The sequence below is a fragment of the Trichoderma camerunense genome (genome assembly GCF_050948025.1).
Source record: "Trichoderma camerunense strain CBS 138272 chromosome Unknown V8C40scaffold_21, whole genome shotgun sequence".
NCBI classification, from domain to species: Eukaryota; Fungi; Ascomycota; class Sordariomycetes; order Hypocreales; family Hypocreaceae; genus Trichoderma; species Trichoderma camerunense.
Window position 1 is genome coordinate 1 of NW_028145349.1, and position 11,255 is coordinate 11,255.

At 47.5% G+C, this 11,255-nt stretch overlaps 4 protein-coding genes across 4 annotated transcripts; 1 reads left to right on the forward strand and 3 right to left on the reverse strand.

Moving 5' to 3' along the window:
* Nucleotides 1–705: 705 nt before the first annotated feature.
* On the reverse strand, nucleotides 706–2,361 carry V8C40DRAFT_255695 (uncharacterized protein). Its single transcript, XM_083218109.1, has one exon. It carries the CDS (start codon nucleotides 1,840–1,842, stop codon nucleotides 1,030–1,032), a length of 813 nt encoding a protein of 270 aa, XP_083068555.1. The 5' UTR covers nucleotides 1,843–2,361; the 3' UTR covers nucleotides 706–1,029.
* A 555-nt stretch (nucleotides 2,362–2,916) lies between these two features.
* Nucleotides 2,917–4,381, forward strand: V8C40DRAFT_255698 (uncharacterized protein). Its single transcript, XM_083218110.1, has 2 exons — nucleotides 2,917–3,555; nucleotides 3,621–4,381. Exons 1-2 carry the CDS (start codon nucleotides 3,039–3,041, stop codon nucleotides 3,959–3,961), a joined length of 858 nt encoding a protein of 285 aa, XP_083068556.1. The 5' UTR covers nucleotides 2,917–3,038; the 3' UTR covers nucleotides 3,962–4,381.
* Nucleotides 4,382–5,616: 1,235 nt separating this feature from the next.
* Nucleotides 5,617–7,293, reverse strand: V8C40DRAFT_255701 (uncharacterized protein). The gene is made up of 2 exons (XM_083218111.1): nucleotides 6,767–7,293; nucleotides 5,617–6,703 (listed from the first exon to the last, which is right to left on the reverse strand). Exons 1-2 carry the CDS (start codon nucleotides 7,066–7,068, stop codon nucleotides 6,346–6,348), a joined length of 660 nt encoding a protein of 219 aa, XP_083068557.1. The 5' UTR covers nucleotides 7,069–7,293; the 3' UTR covers nucleotides 5,617–6,345.
* A 222-nt stretch (nucleotides 7,294–7,515) lies between these two features.
* V8C40DRAFT_255703 (uncharacterized protein) lies at nucleotides 7,516–8,618 on the reverse strand. Its single transcript, XM_083218112.1, has one exon. The coding sequence runs from the start codon at nucleotides 8,446–8,448 to the stop codon at nucleotides 7,744–7,746; it is 705 nt and encodes a 234-aa protein (XP_083068558.1). The 5' UTR covers nucleotides 8,449–8,618; the 3' UTR covers nucleotides 7,516–7,743.
* Between the last annotated feature and the right edge of the window lie 2,637 nt (nucleotides 8,619–11,255).

Consider the following 11,255-nt stretch of genomic DNA (forward strand, 5'->3'; position numbering starts at 1 on the left):
ACCTAAATATATCTAGCCTTAGTAGTATTATCTTAATAAATACTTTAGCTATTATTAATTTTAGTAAAATAATATAATATTTAACTTTTAAAATAAAGTACTTAAATAATACAGAAGATACCTTAAGCAGAAGTAAGCGTAAAAATAAGGCAGATAATAATACCCCTAGCTTAAGTAAATAGCTAAAGAAAATAAAACTTATTAAATAAAGCAGCAAAAACTATATTATAGAATCTAATAAAGACTAATATAAAGTAGTAGACTTATTAATAAGTTAGAAAAGGATAAATAATAAATAAAAGCTAAAGGCTTTAGAAAATAAAATAAACGTATTATAGTTAAAGCTTAAGGTAAAGAAGAAATAAAACTAAACTTTATAATAAATAATTATTAACTAGTAAAAGTAAATTAAAGTACTATAAAAAAAAATACTAAAATAAATAATAAAGTTAAAAAACTAAAAAGTTATATTAAAAATCTTTAAAACTATATTATCTAAGTAATAGAAAATTTAGTAAAAAAGGATAAGCTAACTATAAGACTAATACATAAATAGGCCAAGGGCCCTAGTTTTTAAAATTTTAAAATACAATAAAAACAGAAATATTACTTAAGAAATAAATAACTAACGAAGACAACGGTTTTTCTTAGCAGTATATATTATATATTACGTAACATTAGGACAAGGGATAAGGTATATAAACACCGACAGCTAGCTAGATAGGGAATAATATAAGCTCTTACACACACACACACGCTACACAGAGGTTGATTTTTGGCGGCGGGTTTTGGTGGGGCGATCGGGTTTGGGCTCCGGAGATGCGGCGGGCAAGTTTGATTGTGGTATTGGATGAGATTAAGTTGAGGAATAATAAATGATGAATTTCATTAAACAAAAAAGAACCTTATTCTATCCCACATATTTCCCTTCTAAAATCCCACAAACCCAAAACCTGGTATCGCTTTCGTTATATCATCCATATTAACCATAAAGAAAAAGGAAGCCCGCAGACATGTAGACAGCGCCCTTCACAGGTGATAACCAAACAAGTACCAACATCGTTTCCTCATAAACAGCTGGTGAGTCACAATCTTCCAAAGAGTCATTGCGCATGCCAGTCCACCCGCCAGCAGCGGAATCAACTGTCCAACAGAAGTAATTGCCTTAACGTCAACCTGAGTGATGCCGTTCTTCTCAATCAGGTGCTCGACCAAGTAAATGGATATGCCGATCAAGGCCATGGACAGAACCAGCAGCACCAGCTCAACCTTTGGCCGCGCCCTTTCCTTTGTCGCAAAGGCCTCTCGAACGCCGCCTCTGAATCTCCTCATTGTCGCAAAGACGCTGAAGACGAGCGAAAAGACGCAAATGATGACTCCCAGCACGGAGAACACTTTGCCCGCGGTGCGGAATGGTCCGTGGAGGCTGACGTCGCCGAAGAAGGCAACGTCGGGGCATCCCTCCACTGTCATGTCGTCTATCCCGTTGAACCAGAACCAGCAGCCGTACGAAGAGACGGCTGTATAAAAGATGATGCGAAAGATGCCGGAAAAGTGACTGAAATGACCAACGCCATCGCCCGTCAAGCTGGACAGTGAGCCGAATAGCAGGTATTGAGTGATGACGGCGCCAATGACGGGGTCACCGGGCTTAGATTGCGTGCAGAGGCCCAGAAAGATGGACCACTGGATGATGAGGTTGGCGATACGGTATGTGCTCTCAGTCTTGGGGTCGAAGAGGGTCGCAAGCAGCGTTGCGACCCATTGCGCGTAGAGACCGGCACGGACGCCGACTCCGTAGAGATCTGAGTTGCCGTCTGGGCCACAGGGTGGGACGACCATGATGATGATTTATCTGAAGTTGTTTTGAGTCGATGATGAGGAACGGAAGATGAAGCGACAAACTGCTGGGGTAGAGAACAAGAGGGCCGAGCTGGGGGATGAGATGAACCCAACAGAAGCCAGTAAAAGAGCCAGCCGAATTCTTCACTTATACCAACATGCAATACTCCGTAGACTCGAGGGGTTCGTAACACAAACGCAATCTCTCACGCTCGCACAGAGGGTTATAAAAAGACTTTAGTCGCCGCCAAGCATCTGTCGATTCCCGTGAGCAACAAGACTCGGTCCTCGATTAAGTTATAGGCCCCAGCCGCTAGATATGTGAGTAACGCAGATCAAAACCATTGATTTTCTAGCCCCCTCTCGCAACAACGGGGTGGCAGTGCTCGAGCATCCAAAGCTCAAGCAAAAGAAAAACGTCAACGGCAGCCTTGCTTTGGCGATATCCGCCTCACTTCACTAGACTATATCGATCGTCATGTGGTGTGTGGGGAGAGAGACAGACGACTTTGGGTGTCTCTTCCTTGCTTTTTCAGCCTCACAACTCAAAAGCTACTGCGAGCTCCCTCTTCTTGAGACATTGGGCACAGACACAGACCAGGGGCGCTGGCCCGAACCGCCCTCCGCCACAACATCGTTCCACATCTTGAGCCAATCAAGATTATCGTGTGAGAGCGAGGCAGACATTTCAGTGACAGGGGTAGCGGACGCTAGCAACTATAGCTGCTCTTGGTGCTTCCCCGTTATACGATCGCTGTGCCTCTTTTTGTCCTGTGTCTTGCTTTGTTATGGCTATTTCCCGCATGTGATGCTTGCTAGCTCGAGCGGCTGAAGGAAGGGATAGGGAGGTGGAGGGGCGAGAAAGAGGTTGAGAGACTGAGGCTGAGGAGACAGGCTGCCAGCGTCTGGGACAACCTTGAGTGTAACTCCCCGGCTGGGATTTGCAGCATGTGTGGGGAGGGAGCCTGGCTGTGTGGCTGTGGTGCATCTGGCGATGGCGGTTGGGTTGCATGGTAGATACACATACAGTAGATAATATGGCATGGGGGGCTTATGTCCTCTCACAGCTTTATTACACAAGCTGTTGTTGACTTTTTCAACAACACAACACAACACAACTCTGTAGCCTGGCCTTTCCCACAATTCAACTTCAACTCAACTCAATAGTAAGGCAAAACGTACAAACAGCCGGAGCCATGAACTCCACCGAACTCCATTGCCCCGTCCCTGGCGACTCCGACCTCTACGGCCTCGGCATCCGCATCGGCATCTACATCCAAATGATGACCGTCCAGCTCTCCGGCCTCGCCAGCGCAATCTTCAAGACCGAGGACACCCTCGGCCAGGGCACAATCATCCTCGTCCTCGCCACGGGAATCGTCCTCATCCGCGAGCTGCGGGACAAGACCGTCGAGGCCGTCGAGGTCTTCCCCATCCTCACCCTGCTGCTCGCCCAGGTCGGCGTCTGCCGCGTTCCTTACTGGAAGGGCCAGACTACCGCGCTCATCTACACTTTTGAGGTTGGGGGGTTGATTGCGCTGTTTGCGTGGTTTTGGTGGCATGGCATGGATACGCTGCCGCGTGCGTGTCATGATGACAAGGCTTTTTTTTTTGCAAAGGTTAGCATTTGGCATTGGTTTCGCACTCTTAACAAGGTCGGCTCCGTGTTTGCTATTATCGGCGGTGTCGTCTCCGTCATCTTCTATCTCGCAGGTCAGTCCTTGTAACTCTCCTCCAAATAAAGGCTCTCCAACCACTAATACATCTTGTGTATATAGCCATTATTCTCTTCACCTTTGTCCGCGCCGCCAACTTTGTGCAGAGATTCCGCGGCGAAGGAGGTGGAAGGTCCAAGGAGGAGGAAAACCCCATGGGCTTCGGGCCAATCGATTTCCTCGTCAATATTGGTGCCATCGTCTACGTGGAAATGGCTCTCAAGTGGAACAACATCTCGGGCGTCCACAGTCTCGTCGCTCCAGGCCAATTCATGCCCTTTTTCATCGCACTCGCGCAGCTGCTGAGCGTATTCTATGGCGTTGGCAAGGGATTGATGTCCTTGGCTGCGGATGAGGATGGTGACTCGGATTCTGAGTTTGGTAAGACTTCCTCCTTCAATTGAGTTGTGACGGTTTACTGATACTTTTGATAGACGACGAAGATTTGCCTTGTCCCCACGAAGAAAAGGGATGGTCTTGGTCTTACAAGAAGCAAGACTCTCTTCCTCTCGTGGTTGTTCCCTCTACTACAAAGTGAGTGGGCGGACAAAGCTCAAGATGAAACTGGACATGGCACGAGAAAATGCCAAATTTATGACTGCGTTATACCCCGTTTGTGTTTTTTAATGGTATGGAATTATGATGGGCAGGTTTGGATATACAGTTAGATATTGGCTTGGATCACGGTTACGTCGGTACGGTATTTGGCAGCGGTATGCTGGATTATATACGATAGATACACTGATGGCAATATTTGCTTTTCTCTTTTTGACTACTCTTTATATAGCATCGAGCAATGACTATTTCAATGTGATTTTCACAAAGGTGTTCTCCAGGTGGTCATGTCAAATATGCGATGTAGTTATACTAATTTATACTTCAGAACTCCACCTGGTTATATGAGGAGTTTAATAACTTTAATGAGAAACACTAATGCTATCCAGCATCTCGTGTCTCGGATTTGAAGCCATACAATAAATAATAGATGATAATATCGGAAGCGAGAGAAGTATAACCATAGTAGTATGTACTAAGAAAAAATACAGCAATGGTATCAGATACTAGGAAAACATGATATCAGTAGCAGACATTAGGAAATGCAGTGATAATAGTAGAAAGTACCTAGTGATAGCATGGAGTAGCAGAAACTTAAAGAGCTGGGTACTATATATGTACATGTATTAACCTTTTAATAAGCTGCTAGCTTCAAAGCCACTTTGGGCCTTTGATAGTGGCTTGGGCGCATTTTGTGTATATCTCACAAATGTTTATGTTGGTGGTTGTTAATTTGGCACCCAACACCTATAAATTTGAACCTACCCTCCCAGACTTGTTAGGTATTGCCCAACAAAGCCGAAATTGGCTGGGCACGAAGGTCGCAGTTCTGGCCGTGCAAAGCTTCTCCCTTTACACCGTGACCAAGTGACGATACTCAAGTGTCTCGAGATTTAGCCCTGTAGGCGTTCAGCTTCTAGTCGGATGATTCCTAGGGCCGATATCTAGGGAGCCTCCTCGCCGTCTAAAGAGATATATAAAGAGCTACTATTTCCTCGGGTTACTGCTTCTCTCCATAAACTACCACTATCCCTTACAAGCCAAGAATACCATCTTCTTCTCATTACCATACCAGCCTTGCCAAAGCCGAGTCAATTCTTCTTGATCCACTGGCCAACCCCCTCGGCATCGTCCTACGACCAGCTATCTCTCTCCTCAAAGGAACAGCAGACCCCTACCATGGCATCTCACAAGTCTAGCGGACCTGTCCCAAGTTGTACCATCTGCAATGGAAGTGGTACTTGGAATGAGACGGTCATGGTCGACACAGATGTTAATTGCTGGATGTGCAACGGCCGTGGATTTAGATGTCCTTCAACAAGGCATTCTCCCGATTGCGACAGGAGCGCAAGCTATTGGGGCTTCAGAAACTGTGATTGCGCCCATTGCCGGGGATCAGGCATACGGATTGAACAAGTACGACAAACTGTCACACATGATTGCGACTGCTCCAAGTCCTTTTAATCACTTCTAGGGTTGATGATGGCAATCTCAATTTGAGGTTCGGTTCAGGAATTTGCGACCAATTTAGGTACTGTTGGCAACTAGGGCAGGTGGTTGCAGATCTCATGTAATGGATTGGTGTCAGGAGTTCTCCTTTGTTTTTGTGTTCTTACTTCTATTGCAATACAGCCATTACTGCCACAAGCTATACTTTGGCGTACGTGCCAGACAGACATAATTAGCCATTTATACCGAATAGACCCTCGCGGCTACAAAAAAAAAAAAGCACTCTAACCAATCGCCCCAATCGTCTTCTTCTTCAAATGAACTATTGCACGTCCTCAATCCTATTACCGTTAGGTTGAGGAGACTCAACAAAAGAGGAAATAGTATGGTCATGTAAAGGCCGAGGACGGATGGATTAACGACAAACGTTGAGCAATGAACCGGTGACGGTAGTGACACCCATATCCAAAGCATTTTTCCCAATATTCCTTTACCTTATTCCGAATGATATAATGAGGCCCGATCAAGGGCAGTAAGTGCTGGCGGTGGTGGATGCAATAGGATTATGATAGACTTAGACACTACGAAGGATCATCACGCATCTCACCAGATTCCCTCGTATCGTTTATAAGTTGAATGAGTCTTCGGTCTCTTTGCCTCCTGCAGAATTACCATCACCTCGTTTTGCTCTCATCGGAAGAAGACTGTCTTCGAATTTGCACCTGAACAGCTGATCGTGAGAATATGGATATCCGAGGCGGAAGTATGTTGGCCTGCGGTGGACTTACTCCTCCGGGGTGGACGAATTTGCCAACGTGCGCTCTCGATCGGTGTAGGCGGTACTCTTGCCCTGTCTAGACTCCAATGCGGATTGAATCTTGGACCAAAATCGGGCCTCGATATTATCTTTGAGCCATCTTGCGTCCTCTGGATGCGTCATTAAGAATTGAATACAATCATCTGTGATGATCGCATCGCGACGAAGATTTGCCCGAATAATCTGGCGAAAGGTTTTGGCATCATACCGTATATGTGCAGGTGTTGGCTTTCGTGGGCGTTGATTTGGATTTGGTGGCCTCGTGAATGGGTACCTTTTTAATTTAGATTGTATTTCTTCAGGCAATGTTTGCTCAATAGCAATGCTACTCCAAGTGTTAGTAGACCGATGATAGCATCACATCACAACGCCAAAGGGTTCTTCTAACAGGGATTTTCCCGTCCATCGATACCACAGAATTGGCGGATCTTCAGTAGACTCGCCATGATCGATAAGGAAGTAGCAGTTACGGTTCTCATAGCCAAAGTCGTCACCGTACGAATTCCAACGATCCTTGCCCCAAATAAAGTCACGGTTCCAATGGTGTTGACAAACGATGTTTCGTATAAAATCAATCCGTTGGCCATAGTCATTTCCTGGCACAAGACTTGTTACTGTTTGCACCAGGATCCGTACCGGTCCCGGATATTGTGGCGGCGGATTTGATTCTCCAGTGAGAGTCTCCATCATGGCTTCTGATAGACGAGAGATGCAGCTTCCCAGAGGCGCGGGCCTTTGAGTATTGGAACTCGGGGAGATTGTGTGAAAAGGAATCAGCAATGCGAAGATGTATAGGTAAAAGTGAGTTGAAGTAAGAGCTAGGAGAAACTCAAGAGGGTGAGCGAAGTACAAGAGCCGAGTTGCGATGTTGTTTGACGTTGACGTTGGCGTTGGCGAGAGACACCACAGATAAAGATTGAGTGAGGAGGAACGACTTTATGTGCGAAGGCGGTGGAAGGGCAGCCAATCAGGCGACGATGAACTGATGTCTGACCAACAACAAATATCACCATATTGGCCCACCCTGCATGGCACTGGTTGCAATGTTTGCTTTCCTTCTCTTAGTCACTCCTTATTCATATACTACCGGACAATGGCTACTCTTTGCTACTTTTCACAAGCATGTTCTCAAGGTAGTGATGTCAAATGTACAATGTATTTATACCCAACTATGGACAGTTCAGACATCTCTTTAGTTATGTGAAGAGAGTCCGGTGAAGTTCAAGGACCACCCGTATGTACAAAACCTCTTCTCAAAAATATATATACTGAATCAGATTCACCACAATTGCTAGCCTCCCAATGCTAACCAAATCTCACTTTCTCGATTTCCTTTCAACCTTTTCGACTAACATCTTTTCCGACTTACACGTTCAATGGCTGAGCAGTGCGCTTGCCAGTGTTGCATGAGCCAGTAGGAGGAGCAGTGCCGGCAGAGTTGAAGTCGGTATCCGGGCCAGGGTTGGGGAAGAGCACATCCTTGCCCTCGAGAGTACCACAGCCGTTGTTAACGTTGGCAACAAACTGAGAAGGACGGCTGCTGAACGGGTCGGACGGGCTGCGAGCGGCTTTGCTTCGGCCCTGGATGGTGACGTGGGCGCAGTTCATGTACATCTCACGGTTTCCAACCTTGTTGAACCAGGTCCACGAGAAGATGGCATCTCCAGCAGGCGTGTCGTTGGGCAGGGTGAAGCTCCAGGTGGGCTTGAGAGGGCACTGGCCGATCCACGAGTGGAAGGCCTTCCAAGTTCGGCCCTGGTCGTAGGACAGAGAGACTTGGCAGCTGCCTCCCTCGTGAGTGGCGGAGCCGGAGAGGGTCAAGTTGTAAGTGCCTCCGGCTTGCCAAGTGACGACTGACTTGCCCTCGGGCTTGCTGAAGTCGACTTGGTATCCCTTGCAAGGATAGTTGCCGCCGGCCTGGAACAGCGGGTTGGTCATGCTGTAGTCTCGCAGAGCCTCAGGCACGTTGGGGTTGAACTTGGAGCGGAAGGCATAGGGCCATGAGAGTTCCATGTGAGCCTGAGCCATGGCGGCGAGGCCGAGAATAGAGGCGAAAGTGAAGACCTTCATTGTGATGATCGTGTGTGAGAGTGGTGTAAGTGTTGTCTTAGGTCAAGATCCAACCGACTCGAGCTGTCAGAGACTGTTGTTGTAAGGCAGATCCAAGGAAAAGGCTGGATGGAGAAATGAGAGACAACTGGTCTCTTAAGTAGTTGTTCAGACCCTGATGCAGACAAGGCATGAAGCAAATCATTAGATTTAGGAAAGAATACCGAGCTAGACCCATTGTAAGGGTTTGCCAGCGATGCGGCAATCGTTCCGTTACATCTCACGTGAAAGGGGGACAGGCATGTTGCTGATGCCATGAATAGCAGAGTCAACCTCCCAGATTGGGGCATGCCATCTCCCACCCTCTGTGACCCCCAATGCTACCGAGTCTCGAGGTCACCACACTGGTCTCTTGGCAGTCTATGCATTGTTGGAATCCTGCTAGACAATCATCCACATGGGCGGCATTGACACCAACCCCAGCAATAAAGAAGGCCAAACCACGGCACGCTGGGCGGCAACGGTGGTCCAATTAACATGTAGACGGCACAATTGTGGGGGAAGGCGATGCCAGATGTTGTCAAACACAGATCGTGACCAGGCTAAAGTGTCTGGAGTCTGTCCCAGCCACTTACACACACGCTGCACTTGTGACTACCAGCTCCAGCACAGGGGTGCCATGTGGACCTGAACCACTGCGACGAAACCATGAGGCTGTGATGCAGAGGCTCCCTTGTCTGGTCCCACTGCTGCGTATGGAAGCTGGTTATCATGGCATTGCGAGTAGTAGTATTTGCTGGTGTTATGGTAAGCCGTGTATGTGTGTAAGCGGCCATGATGAGCCAAGGCGCCAAGCCCATCAAATCAACTTGCAACGAGCGGCTGTTTTAAGGAACAGCTGGAACTGAAGATCACTTAATCGCATACTCATAAACGTAAAATATTCACATGCTATCCTCTACTTGATAGACATTCACGTGTTGTCAATTCGAGCGATGGTCCGCCAGCCACTGCCTTGTCCAAACAAACACGCAAAGGGCCTTGTAAGCGCCCCGTAGGAGAATCAGCCAGCCGCCAAGTCCTTGGAATGAATATTTCCCGCTTATTCACTACCGCATGAAACAAAACAGAAACATTTCGGGGAAACAACAAGGCTCCGAAAAGATGATGCAGAGACTTGACAAAGAAAACAGCCATGGACTTGCCTGGCTCTGGAATGCTTGAGGCTTCGGACCGACAGCCGCGGATCCCACCAATCGGGTGCCCCTGACCTGACAAGAGGTAAGCATGCGTTTGACAGGAACAGGAACATACAGGGTGCCTGTCGATCAGCGCATTCTCCAAAGTACACGCGGAGGTGGTGGAGAGAAGGGACGAAGAAATCATCAGCTTGGCCTTGGCTGCGGTCTCTTGTAAACCAGCATCGCTCCATTTGACACGTTACAAATACAAAGGGGTGCAGAGGATGGATATGAATATTAACTAAAGCCAATAGATTTATTGGCTGTCCTTGGCGCCAATGCGCAGAGGCAACCTATACAAATCCCGTCCTCAATCTATATCGGACATGTCTGTGGGCACTGATACGGCAACTACATGTATGCAGGATCTCGGCACGTTATTGCTCGGAGCGGCAAAGATATGGGCTGCTTCAAATCGTCTCATTTCGTCGATATCACACATCTCAACCATATTCCCGATGACTTTCATTCAACGCCAAAGGCTTCTCATAGTGAATGACAAGGGCCCAACTTTAGCTTCTCGTATAGAACACCAAACTCTTACTATCGTCAGCGCAACCCGCCAAATCTGCTGTTTAGAAATCCGGCCTCGCTCTCCGACATTTCCGAAGCAGTCTCACCCTCGCAAGCATATACATATAAAGCGGAACTTTTCTCAAAAGCAGGCCCCCTAATTGCCAGAGCGGTAGGTCGCAATGTTCGCATGCCGCGCCGTGCGACGTCCGTATCTCACGGCCTTCCTATTCCAGAAAGAAGCTTGAAATTTAGATGCCTCCGACTATCGATCTCCCTTGCCCGCGCCATTTTCGCCATGGACGGCAACGCGCTAGCATGCGACGCGAAACGGCACTCAGGGACATGACATCCCTTCGTAAGTTTAGATTATCTAGAGTACAGTATAGCCTCCCCCTTGTCCTTTTCTCGAACCGCTGCCCGTAACGTTAACTTTAAAAATCCCCCTTGACACCGGCATCTTATTAGCCTAGCAATAGTACTGAGTCTAAGGGACAGTTCCTCCTGCCCAATAGAGAACTCTCATGATCCCTCCTACTGCCTGTTTGAGGTTTAGTCGAAGCTTGCAGAAGAAGCTTGATTCCTTTATCTTGTCTTGCTCGCCTTGGCGGCGGTGCGCGTGGGCTCCCTGGATGCTCTCCTTGCTTCTTCGGCTTGGGATGAAGATGGGGGCTCGTGGGACTGACATGTCCGTGCTTGGCCGTGAACCGACGAGAGCCGAGCAACGGCAGCGTCAAGCCTAAAGCCATTATTGACATTTCGGGTCATTCGTGAGAGACTGGCAACCACACTTTCAACATCTACAAGACCATTCGGGCGGAGGGATCTTTGTTATCTGACACCATGGATGAGATACAACCATCCATGACTATCGTTCGGCAAACTGCTGATACCACGTGAATAGGATATTAGGATATTGGGATATCGGGTTAACTACTCTTGGACAGACTGGACTCTGTTGAGAGTCTATAATCACTTACACAGAGAAGGGGAATCAGAACCAGGCCTTGGCGTGGATAGTCTTATCAAGACGCGAATCGATTCGGTCCAAGGACTACGAGAAGCTAGACAGTA

What these genes read in the sequence shown, in the direction of transcription:
- V8C40DRAFT_255701 (XM_083218111.1), bottom strand. Translation starts at nt 7,068, where the DNA reads ATGATGGAGACTCTCACTGGAGAATCAAATCCGCCGCCACAATATCCG. An exon ending in CGATGGACGGGAAAATCCCT is followed by an intron (nt 6,704 to 6,766) that starts GTTAGAAGAACC and finishes CACTTGGAGTAG; the next exon opens with CATTGCTATTGAGCAAACAT.
- V8C40DRAFT_255698 (XM_083218110.1), top strand. Translation starts at nt 3,039, where the DNA reads ATGAACTCCACCGAACTCCATTGCCCCGTCCCTGGCGACTCCGACCTC. An exon ending in CGTCATCTTCTATCTCGCAG is followed by an intron (nt 3,556 to 3,620) that starts GTCAGTCCTTGT and finishes TTGTGTATATAG; the next exon opens with CCATTATTCTCTTCACCTTT.
- V8C40DRAFT_255695 (XM_083218109.1), bottom strand. Translation starts at nt 1,842, where the DNA reads ATGGTCGTCCCACCCTGTGGCCCAGACGGCAACTCAGATCTCTACGGA.
- V8C40DRAFT_255703 (XM_083218112.1), bottom strand. Translation starts at nt 8,448, where the DNA reads ATGAAGGTCTTCACTTTCGCCTCTATTCTCGGCCTCGCCGCCATGGCT.